We start from the raw sequence: 12,485 nt of genomic DNA on the forward strand, positions 1-12,485 counted from the left end.
ATATCTATACGGTATACTATGTTATCTGTGAGTATAATTCTCATTACCACACACACACAAACACACTTTGGCCATGTGCCCTTTAGAAATAATTGGGTTTTTGATATTTGGACCGTTCTCCATACTGAAGTCATCGGCTATCAGTTAAGTTCAACAAAAAACATACAGGGAATGTGACTGGCACGCGGGGGGAATGTGACTGGCACGCGGGGGGAATGTGACTGGCACACGGGGGGAATGTGACTGGCACACAGGGGGAATGTGACTGGCACACGGGGGGAATGTGACTGGCACACGGGGGGATGTGACTGGCACACGGGGGGATGTGACTGGCACACGGGGGGAATGTGACTGGCACACGGGGGAATGTGGCTGGCACACGGGGGGAATGTGACTGGCACACGGGGGGAATGTGACTGGCACACGGGGGAATGTGACTGGCACACGGGGGAATGTGACTGGCACACGGGGGAATGTGACTGGCACACGGGGGAATGTGACTGGCACACGGGGGAATGTGACTGGCACAGGGGGGAATGTGGCTGGCACACGGGGGAATGTGGCTGGCACACGGGGGAATGTGGCTGGCACACGGGGGAATGTGGCTGGCACACGGGGGAATGTGACTGGCTTAGACAGGAGTGTGGAAGAGGACACACTTGTCTTTGGCCCTCTACTCCTCAGATCATTGGTTATAAAGAAGTAATGACAAAAGGACATGATGCATTCTCTCTGAGGAGGACTGAGGAAGACCACGATGGTGGTGGTGGTGGTGAAGGAGGCCTCACTCGGACCAATCGTCATCGTCCAACTCTGAGGAGTCGTCTTCGCTGTCGCTGCATTCCACAGCAATACGGCGAGACAAGATGGCCGCTACGTCGTTGCCATAGTTATCCTTCTTCTCCTGCTCTTTCTGTTCCTCCACTTTACGAAGATTAAAACCTGCAAGAGAGAGCGGGGGGGGGGTTTAGGGTGTGTTTATGTGTACTGGTATCTATCTGTGTGTGTGTGTGTGTGTGTGTGTGTCGTACCTTGCCGGATAGCTGACAGCAAGTCATTGTGAGCGTCAGCGGGGGCTTCTGGCTGAACCTGGGTGGGTTTGAGAGGAGGGGGATCCCCAATGGAGAAGGAGGGAGGGGGGAGGCCAGAAGAGGGGGGAGGAGGGCCTGGGGGAGGTGGGGGAGGAGGAGGAGGAGGGGCGCCACCACCCTGGGGGAGAGAGGGGGGAGGAGGTGGAGAGATGGTGGTCTGGGAGAGAGGAGAAGGTGGGGCAGGGGGGGAGGGATAGGCAGAGGAGAAGAGAGGAGGGGGAGCAGGAGGGGAGGAGTCAAATCCAGAGGGGGGAGGGGGAGGGATCCCCAAGCCAGAGGGGGGAGGGGGAGGTGGGGCAGGGGGAGGGGCCAGGTTGGGCCGGGAGCCACAGGAAGCAGAAGAGGTCATGGGAGGGGCTGGAGGAGGGTGTGTGGGGCTCAGAACGCTGGTGCGCTTCTGGGATGGTCCTCCGTACTGTCCGTCATACCTGCCAATGAGAGCGCACGGGATGGATTAGGAACAGGGCACGGGTTCTCCAAAATGCTCTGTATCCAAACAATTCTGACCACTGGAGATGAAGGGTGTTGACTGGCGAGTAGACGCTAATGTTAGCAATGCTAAATTAGCATAAAATGTGTAAAAACTACAGTATTTGGTCAAATATGAGGTGCAAACACTGTTCCCCTCCATCCTCTACTTACGTCATGTCTGGGGGTGGAGGGGGCAGGAAGTCATCGGGAGCGGGGGGAGGGAGGGGGGAGCCGGGATCGAAGGCGTACGACCCTGTACTCTGGTCTAAACCATCAGGGGAATAACAGCCTTCTCCTGAACCAATACTGCCATTCAGACCCTCTAGAGATTCTCTACACACACCAAGATACATGGGTGCACAGACAACAACAAAACACACACAAAAAAAATAGTATTTTTGATCAATGACAAGACACCACAATTAAACCGTTTAAAACCATTCTATAGGACAACCCTCTCCCCTACAGACTCAGAACCTCCCTCCTTCATATTCTCTCTCTCTCTCCTTCTCCACTTCATATAGCCTCTCTCTCCGTTCTCACTCCCTCACCCTGTTCTCACTCCCTCACCCTGTTCTCACTCTCTCCTTCTCCACTTCATATAGCCTCTCTCCGTTCTCACTCCCTCACCTTGTTCTCACTCCCTCACCCTGTTCTCACTCCCTCACCCTGTTCTCACTCCCTCACCCTGTTCTCACTCTCTCCTTCTCCACTTCATATAGCCTCTCTCTCCGTTCTCACTCCCTCACCTTGTTCTCACTCCCTCACCCTGTTCTCACTCCCTCACCCTGTTCTCACTCCCTCACCCTGTTCTCACTCTCTCCTTCTCCACTTCATATAGCCTCTCTCTCCGTTCTCACTCCCTCACCTTGTTCTCACTCCCTCACCCTGTTCTCACTCCCTCACCTTGTTCTCACTCCCTCACCTTGTTCTCACTCCCTCACCCTGTTCTCACTCCCTCACCTTGTTCTCACTCCCTCACCTTGTTCTCACTCCCTCACCTTGTTCTCACTCCCTCACCCTGTTCTCACTACCTCACCCTGTTCTCAATCCCTCACCCTGTTCTCACTCCCTCACCCTGTTCTCACTCCCTCACCCTGTTCTCACTCCCTCACCCTGTTCTCATTCTCTCTCCATCGCTCTCTTTTTTCTCATTCTCTCTCCATCTCTCACCCCATGTCATTCTTGGGTACCACAAACTCTTCCCCCATCTTGCGTCGTTCCCACTCATCCTTTCTGGTCTTGATCTTTCTGGGATTCAGAGTCCGCATATTTTGATTGTCCTTCTTCTCCTTCTACTCAGACAGACAGAGAAAGAGAGGGGGGTGAGAAAGAGAGAGAGGGACAGAGAGAGAGAGAGACAGAGGGGGGGGAGAAAGAGAGAGAGGGGGGGAGAAAGAGAGAGAGGGGGAGAAAAAGAGAGAGGGGGGAGAAAAAGAGAGAGGGGGGAGAAAGAGTCAAAAATAAACAGAAAAGAGTGTTTAACTAAGCTATAAGTGCATTTCAATACCGTGTTTAAAGAAGAGGACGTACATTTCCCAACAGGCCAAAAACAAACTACTGTCAAATTGAAGTGTGTGTGTGTGTGTGTGTGTGCGTGTTACCCTGTGTTTGCGTCTCTCCTTCATGATGTCCTTGGTGTCCTGCAGCATCTTCTCCTTCCACAGGTCAAAGAAGTAAGACGGGTCGGTGTAGAACTTCAGAGCATCCTTCCCATCGTCCCTAATCATGACAACAGGCTAAATCAGTGTGTGTGTGTGTGTGCAGGGTCGCTTAGGGGCCCCAACCCCCCCAAAAAAAGAGTACGAATAGTAGAATAGACAAGGAGAAAGTTCGTCCCTGAATTAGGCATGTCAGCTAAACATTTTAGAATGGTAGTCTAGCCAGCTACAGTGCCTTCAAAAAGTACACTACATACACAAAAGTATGTGGACACCGCTTCAAAATGAGTGGATTTGGCTATTTCAGCCACACACGTTGCTGACCGGTGTCTAAAATCGAGCACACCGCCATGCAATCTCCATAGACAAACAATGGCAGTAAAATGGCCCTTACTGAAGAGCTCACTGAATTTCAATGTGGTAACGTCATAGCATGCCACCTTTCCAACAAGTCAGTTCTTTACATTTCTGCCCTGCTAGAGCTGCCCCTGTCAACTGTAAGTGCTGAACGTCTAGGAGCAACAACGGCTCAGCAGTGAAGTGGTAGGCCACACAAGCTCACAGAACGGGACTGCAGAGTGCTGAAGAGCATTAAAATGTTGTCCTTAGTGCCTCTGGAAGCAACGTCAGCACAAGCACTGTTAGTTGGGAGCTCCATGAAATGGTTTTCCATGGCCGAGCAGCCTAAGATCAATGCCAACCTTGGCTGGAGGGGTGTAAAGCTCGCTCCCATTGGACTCTGGAGCAGTGGAAATGTGCTCACTGGAGTGATGAATGACACTTCACCATCTGGCAGTCCGGCAGTCGAATCTGGGTTTGGCGGATTCCAGGAGAACACTACCCGCCCCAATGCATAGTGCCAACTGTAATGTTTGGTGGAGGGGGAATAATGGTCTGGGCTGTTTTTCATGGTTCGGGCTCGGCCCCTTAGCTCCAGTGAAGAGAAATATTAACGCTACAGCACACAATGACATTCTAGATGATTCTGTGCTTCCAACTTTGTGGCAACAGTTTGGGGAAGGCCCTTTCCTGTTTCAGCATGACAATACCCCCGTGCACAAAGTGAAGTCCATCCAGAAATGGTTTGTCGAGATCGGTGTGGAATAACTTGACTTGCCTGCACAGAGCCCTGAACTCAACCTCATCAAAGACCTTTGGGATGAATTGGACTCCGACTGTGAGCCAGGCCTCACATACATTTGGCCATGTAGTGACACAGACACATACATACATATATATATATAAAAAATGAATGGAAAAAGTTAATGTGTTTGATACCATTCCATTCACGCCATTATTATGAGCCGTCCTCCCCTTAGCTGAGGTGTGTGTGTGTACCTGTACTGGCTGAGGTGTGTGTACCTGTACTGGCTGAGGTGTGTGTACCTGTACTGGCTGAGGTGTGTGTGTGTGTGTACCTGTACTGGCTGAGGTGTGTGTGTGTGTGTGTACCTGTACTGGCTGAGGTGTGTGTGTGTGTGTGTACCTGTACTGGCTGAGGTGTGTGTGTGTACCTGTACTGGCTGAGGTGTGTGTGTGTGTACCTGTACTGGCTGAGGTGTGTGTGTGTGTGTACCTGTACTGGCTGAGGTGTGTGTGTGTGTGTACCTGTACTGGCTGAGGTGTGTGTGTGTGTGTACCTGTACTGGCTGAGGTGTGTGTGTGTGTGTACCTGTACTGGCTGAGGTTGTTGAGTGGTGGAGGAGGATTGCAGGTCAGATAAGTCTCCTGTACAGGCAGTGGTAAAGAGGGTCTACAGAATAACTGCTGGTCCTGAGTCAGATTACTATGAAACGCTTTCTTCTGGGTGATGGCCTGCAGAGAGACTGGGAGAGATGGATTGAGGGAGATAGAGAAGGAGAGAAGGAGACAGAGAGAGTTAGGGTTAGTATTTGAGACAGAAGCAAACGGTCTCTGTTGCATTACATCTACTGAATTCTGTCTTGAATACTAAACACAGGGCTGTTGTTATGTTTATTGGACATGGGTCGTCCCAGTTAGGAACTGAAAAATCACGTTCAATTAAGATTCCCCATAGTTTTTTAGTCGCTTAAACTGTGTCTGGGAAACCACCCTGTGGTTTATAATGAGGGATGTGCATATTTCCCTTTCAAGACGGTAGGATACATATCTAGATACATGGGCTCCGATACGATACGTTTTAGTTTGAATCGATTCGGTTTGATTAGAGGGACGAATCGATGCGGTTTGAATAGAGGGACGAATCGATTCGGTTTGACTAGAGGAACGAATCGATGCGGTTTGAATAGAGGGACGAATCGATTCGGTTTGATTAGAGGGACGAATCGATGCGGTTTGATTAGAGGGACGAATCGATGCGGTTTGATTAGAGGGACGAATCGATTCGGTTTGATTAGAGGGACGAATCGATTCGGTTTGATTAGAGGGACGAATCGATTCGGTTTGACTAGAGGGACGAATCGATGCGGTTTGATTAGAGGGACGAATCGATGCGGTTTGATTAGAGGGACGAATCGATTCGGTTTGATTAGAGGGACGAATCGATTCGGTTTGACTAGAGGAACGAATCGATTCGGTTTGACTAGAGGGACGAATCGATGCGGTTTGACTAGAGGGACGAATCGATGCGGTTTGATTAGAGGGACGAATCGATGCGGTTTGATTAGAGGGACGAATCGATGCGGTTTGACTAGAGGGACGAATCGATGCGGTTTGACTAGAGGGACGAATCGATGCGGTTTGATTAGAGGGACGAATCGATTCGGTTTGATTAGAGGGACAAATCGATGCGGTTTGAATAGAGGGACGAATCGATTCGGTTTGATTAGAGGGACGAATCGATGCGGTTTGACTAGAGGGACGAATCGATGCGATTCGGTTTGACTAGAGGAACGAATCGATTCGGTTTGATTAGAGGGACGAATCGATGCGGTATGATTAGAGGGACGAATCGATGCGGTATGATTAGAGGGACGAATCGATGCGGTTTGATTAGAGGAACGAATCAATCCGGTTTGATTAGAGGGACGAATCGATTCGGTTTGATTAGAGGAACGAATCGATTCGGTTTGATTAGAGGAACGAATCGATGCGGTTTGATTAGAGGAACGAATCGATGCGGTTTGATTAGAGGAACGAATCGATGCGGTTTGATTAGAGGGACGAATCGATGCGGTTTGATTAGAGGGACGAATCGATGCGGTTTGATTAGAGGGACGAATCGATTCGGTTTGATTAGAGGGACGAATCGATTCGGTTTGACTAGAGGAACGAATCGATTCGGTTTGACTAGAGGGACGAATCGATGCGGTTTGACTAGAGGGACGAATCGATGCGGTTTGATTAGAGGGACGAATCGATGCGGTTTGATTAGAGGGACGAATCGATGCGGTTTGATTAGAGGGACGAATCGATGCGGTTTGATTAGAGGGACGAATCGATTCGGTTTGATTAGAGGGACGAATCGATGCGGTTTGACTAGAGGGACGAATCGATGCGGTTTGATTAGAGGGACGAATCGATGCGGTTTGATTAGAGGGACGAATCGATTCGGTTTGATTAGAGGAACGAATCGATGCGGTTTGACTAGAGGGACGAATCGATGCGATTCGGTTTGACTAGAGGAACGAATCGATGCGGTTTGATTAGAGGGACGAATCGATGCGGTTTGACTAGAGGGACGAATCGATGCTGTTTGATTAGAGGGACGAATCGATGCGATTCGGTTTGACTAGAGGAACGAATCGATGCGGTTTGATTAGAGGGACGAATCGATTCGGTTTGATTAGAGGGACGAATCGATTCGGTTTGAATAGAGGAACGAATCGATGCGGTTTGATTAGAGGGACGAATCGATGCGATTCGGTTTGATTAGAGGGACGAATCGATGCGATTCGGTTTGATTAGAGGGACGAATCGATGCGATTCGGTTTGATTAGAGGGACGAATCGATGCGATTCGGTTTGATTAGAGGGACGAATCGATGCGATTCGGTTTGATTAGAGGGACGAATCAATGCGATTCGGTTTGATTAGAGGGACGAATCGATGCGATTTGGTTCAATGCGAAAGTATTCGACACACTAACATTTGTTGAAAAATCACATTTATTTTCCATCATAAACCTGCTGCTGATGGAGCTCATGAGCTGGGCGTCGCCGAGCTGGGGTGTGTGTGTGTGTGTGTGTGTGTGTGTGTGGGTGGGTGTGTGTGTGTGTGTGGGTGTGTGTGTGTGTGTGTATATATCTATAGTGTATGTGGGCACCAGACTGTTTCTCTTCTCCTCCCATAGGATCCCTGATGGCTAACGATAACATGTCCTGACATAATGTAAATGTTATACATTACCCTCTCTCCCTCAGTGAGTGACATATCCTGACATAATGTAAACATGATACATTACCCTCTCACCATCAGTGAGTGACATATCCTGACATAATGTAAACGTGATACATTACCCTCTCACCATCAGTGAAATGAATAAGTATATTTCAGAAATAAGAAATCAGAACCCATCAATATGTCTATAGTGTATGTGGGCACCTAAGCTTAGCCTTATGGGAAATTGGGCACGGACCCCCCCCTCACCCCTCATTTAAACCGGGGACCGATGCACTCATATCTTAATCATTTGAACCGGAGACCGATGCACTCATATCTTAATCATTTGAACTGGGGACCGATGCACTCATATCTTAATCATTTGAACCAGGGACCGATGCACTCATATCTTAATCATTTGAACCGGGGACCGATGCACTCATATCTTAATAATTTGAACCAGGGACCGATGCACTCATATCTTAATCATTTGAACCAGGGACCGATGCACTCATATCTTAATCATTTGAACTGGAGACCGATGCACTCATATCTTAATCATTTGAACTGGGGACCGATGCACTCATATCTTAATCATTTGAACCAGGGACCGATGCACTCATATCTTAATCATTTGAACTGGAGACCGATGCACTCATATCTTAATCATTTGAACTGGGGACCAATGGACTCATATCTTAAATAATTTGAACCCGGGGACCGATCGTTACATCCCTGTTTATAATGTCAGTCTCTTACCCTCCTCCTCTTTAGGGTCGAGCTGGGTGACTTTGACCTGTAGACGGTCCACTCTCTCACCCAGTGAGTTCACCCTGATAGCAAACGTCCCCGCTTGCACAAACAGCTCTCCAAACACATCCTCTGCATACTTACCTACACAAACAAATGTATATTTATAGCCTACATACACTACACACATGATTACATAACAAGACACACACAATCATACTACAATACACATACATTTCATTGCATTAAGCATTTCCCTAGGTATAAACCCACATCACACACAGAGAGACAGAAACTTACTGAGGCTGCCTAGCTGGCGTATGATGTTGGCGAGACTGATGTTGGTGACACACTCCAGCTCACTGCGGATGGTGCTGGGGAGCACCTGGCGGCACACATGGCGAGGCTCGATGTTCCTCGTCACCAACGGCATTTTGTGACGGGAGGGGGGGCGGTGGGCTTCCCCTGGAGGAGGAGCGAGGGGGGGGGGCATGTGAGAAAGACAGACGGACTGGTCAGATAGAGAAGACTTTACTGGTCAGATAGAGAAGACTTTACTGGTCTGATAGAGAAGACTTTACTGGTCTGATAGAGAAGACTTTACTGGTCAGATAGAGAAGACTTTACTGGTCAGATAGAGAAGACTTTACTGGTCAGATAGAGAAGACTTTACTGGTCTGATAGAGAAGACTTTACTGGTCTGATAGAGAAGACTTTACTGGTCTGATAGAGAAGACTTTACTGGTCTGATAGAGAAGACTTTACTGGTCTGATAGAGAAGACTTTACTGGTCTGATAGAGAAGACTTTACTGGTCTGATAGAGAAGACTTTACTGGTCAGATAGAGAAGACTTTACTGGTCAGATAGAGAAGACTTTACTGGTCTGATAGAGAAGACTTTACTGGTCTGATAGAGAAGACTTTACTGGTCTGATAGAGAAGACTTTACTGGTCAGATAGAGAAGACTTTACTGGTCAGATAGAGAAGACTTTACTGGTCTGATAGAGAAGACTTTACTGGTCTGATAGAGAAGACTTTACTGGTCTGATAGAGAAGACTTTACTGGTCTGATAGAGAAGACTTTACTGGTCTGATAGAGAAGACTTTACTGGTCTGATAGAGAAGACTTTACTGGTCTGATAGAGAAGACTTTACTGGTCTGATAGAGAAGACTTTACTGGTCTGATAGAGAAGACTTTACTGGTCTGATAGAGAAGACTTTACTGGTCTGATAGAGAAGACTTTACTGGTCTGATAGAGAAGACTTTACTGGTCTGATAGAGAAGACTTTACTGGTCTGATAGAGAAGACTTTACTGGTCTGATAGAGAAGACTTTACTGGTCTGATAGAGAAGACTTTACTGGTCTGATAGAGAAGACTTTACTGGTCTGATAGAGATGACTTTACTGGTCTGATAGAGAAGACTTTACTGGTCTGATAGAGAAGACTTTACTGGTCTGATAGAGAAGACTTTACTGGTCTGATAGAGAAGACTTTACTGGTCTGATAGAGAAGACTTTACTGGTCTGATAGAAATGTGTTTTCTAGATCTTTTTTTAATCATTTTTATTTCACCTTTATTTAACCAGGTAGGCCAGTTGAGAAAAAGTTCTCATTTGCAACTGTGACCTGGCCAAGATAAAGCAAAGCAGTGTGACACAGACAACAACACAGAGTTACACATGGAGTAAACAATAAACAAGACAATAACATAATAAACAAGTCAATGACACAGTAGAGAAAAGAAAGTCTATATACAGTGTGTGCAAAAGACATGAGGAGGTAGGCAATAAATAGGCCATATGAGCAAATAATTACAATTTAGCAGATTAACTAACACTGGGGTGATAAATGAGCAGATTGATGATGTGCAAGTAGAGATACTGGTGTGCAAAAGAGCAGAAAAGTAAATAAAATAAAAACAGTATGGGGATGAGGTAGATAGATTGGGTGGGCTATTTACAGATGGACTATGTACAGCTGCAGCGATTGGTTAGCTGATGTTTCAAGTTGGTGAGGGAAATTAAAGTCACAAAGGGATGTCTGCAGATTAGAGACGCTCTTTTTCTATCCACCGTTAAAAAGAGAAAAAACGTTTAATTCTGTTCCATAAAGCACCATGTGACTGAGTAGCAGACAGACGACTAAAGCAGAACCAAAACCACAGCCTAGTTCTATTCTGGTCCTTCCCCTCTTCCCTTAACCCCCTTTCAATGTGCATACATCTGAGAGGAGTGCAAACGATATGGTGGACTGGTGGTGGAGGATCAACACACACACACATTTATAGATGGTAGGGACATGAATGGAACTCGACTCAATCAACCCCGGCACCATAATACTGTAATGTACCCAGCAGCCACACGGGGTCGCTCTAGTCAACACCAACTCCCATTAGAACAACCACAGCCCAAGTGAATTATCCTCGGCTTTTCCAGTAAACACTAATGTGCATTTGCTGTCTCAGCACTCTATAAAACTATAAAGCACTTCTATGGAGTTAAAACAATTAGCCTACTGTCTAGCAGGGTACAGTAGCTACTATGGTCTTCTTGGTCGGTGCATTTCACTTGACAGGCAAGCTCATTTATCCCATTTGATTAATATTTACAGGTTGGTTACAAGCTTTGGGTATGACGTAAACAGACAAAAAAAACTTCCCTGACTAAAACAGAATGTTATGACGCCAGATGTCCCATCGCACAAACCATCTACCATACAGTTGAGCGCGCCAGTGTGTCATGACTTTTACACTGACACAAAAGCAAGACAGCCTATCCCAACTCTGTACCTGACAAATAATTTATTTCTCAACATAAAAACTAATCTGAAAGAGACCTGTTTTGAGTCCTAAACATAGCAACACACCCAGAAACTGCATTACAATAGTCACGGCGAGGGAAGTTGACATGAAACCTGGGCTCTCGGCCTTGTCAGTTTAGCAGGAAGTAAAATTGAAAGCGCCCCTCATTATGTCCGAAAATCGTCGGAGAAAACAATACTTCTATATTAACTTCAGAAAAACGCGATAAATAAACACTGATCGCTTACCGTTAAACGGCCAATTGTAGAATCAGTCAAATTACTCTTGTTTCTACTTTTCGGAGTCTTTCAGCAGCAACAAAAATGAAAGATTTACTGTAAACAGAGGGACTAAGGAGATCACAAAGAGAGGTCTCAAATTTGTGAACTTCTGATTGGACAAGGCTTCGACATTCCAGGCGCCGATTGGTTCCTCTCAATCGCAATCTGTGTCATCAGCGAGGACATGGCCATTTGGAAGTACTCTACGTAACTCCACCAGTCTAGTCGTAAACATCTGTCCGCAGTTTGCGTAGCAGGGGTGGAGATATTAACGCACATTCCAGAGTATGCTCTCAGCGGGTTAGAACCAGGGGAGAATGACTGTCCTCTCCCATTGATCATTTTGAGTTGAAGGCCGACCGCAGTACTGCCGGCATTGTTTTTCGAAAACAGCATCGATCCCCCATTATAGTGGAATGGGGAAATGGCGATCTTCGTAGTCAATATTCGTGGATATAATTTTTCGAATACAGTTAATGGTACCAATAATTGCTTTTATTTCACCAGATGTGTGTCGTTGAACCGATTACTTTAAAGTCACACACAGACAAAGTTATAAGTATAGTTTAGTTGCTAATGGAAGCCTGCAGTACCTCGGGTGGCCTTCAATTTGAGATACTCCATGAGAGGAGGCAGCACTGAGCAGTCCTGCAACGTCACTTCCTAGAGTAGCTCAAAATGTGCGTACAGTGTTTCCAAAACTCCTCCATGTAGCAAGATTGCGACACGCTGAAAAGACACTTCCTGTTCATCTTAACAAGCTGAGCATTCTCATAGGAAACAATGGGGTGACGTCATCTATGGCTTCTTCCATGCATTTCACGGTCTTTGGTTAGAACACATCCCAGGAATGACTGGCCTTTTGAGAGTGAATAGAAGCTTATTATGCAGAATAGGAGGTTATAAAGGTTTGTAACTACCGTGTCACCGTCATGTGTAGTATGCTATCTGTGAAATGTTCGAGTGTGATGAAAATTGTAAGTAGACTAGTACAATGGAAGATCACTATGTATTGCACTTATAAAATATGAAAACTTTGAAATCAATAAATGTCTTCACATTGTACTGGTCGTCAGATAATCCCCCCCCCCCCCCCCCCAACCCAACTCAAAAAATAAATAAACA

The 12,485-nt window shown here is 46.7% G+C and overlaps 1 protein-coding gene across 1 annotated transcript in view; it reads right to left on the bottom strand.

Moving 5' to 3' along the window:
- The window catches only part of LOC139392148 (actin-binding protein WASF2-like), a 12,279-nt gene extending 725 nt beyond the window's left edge, over positions 1–11,554 (bottom strand). The window contains exons 1-9 of the mRNA XM_071139881.1: positions 11,328–11,554; positions 8,575–8,739; positions 8,284–8,418; positions 4,896–5,049; positions 3,167–3,284; positions 2,736–2,857; positions 1,734–1,895; positions 1,032–1,519; positions 1–942 (exon numbers count right to left, since the gene is read on the bottom strand). The exon at positions 1–942 is cut by the window's left edge and continues 725 nt beyond it. Of these exons, the coding sequence (XP_070995982.1) occupies positions 785–942; positions 1,032–1,519; positions 1,734–1,895; positions 2,736–2,857; positions 3,167–3,284; positions 4,896–5,049; positions 8,284–8,418; positions 8,575–8,707 (1,470 nt within the window). The 5' untranslated portion in view covers positions 8,708–8,739; positions 11,328–11,554 and the 3' untranslated portion in view covers positions 1–784. The remainder of the gene's footprint in view (positions 943–1,031; positions 1,520–1,733; positions 1,896–2,735; positions 2,858–3,166; positions 3,285–4,895; positions 5,050–8,283; positions 8,419–8,574; positions 8,740–11,327) is intronic.
- Between the last annotated feature and the right edge of the window lie 931 nt (positions 11,555–12,485).

This window comes from Oncorhynchus clarkii, chromosome 32 (genome assembly GCF_045791955.1).
Source record: "Oncorhynchus clarkii lewisi isolate Uvic-CL-2024 chromosome 32, UVic_Ocla_1.0, whole genome shotgun sequence".
NCBI lineage: Eukaryota > Metazoa > Chordata > Actinopteri > Salmoniformes > Salmonidae > Oncorhynchus > Oncorhynchus clarkii.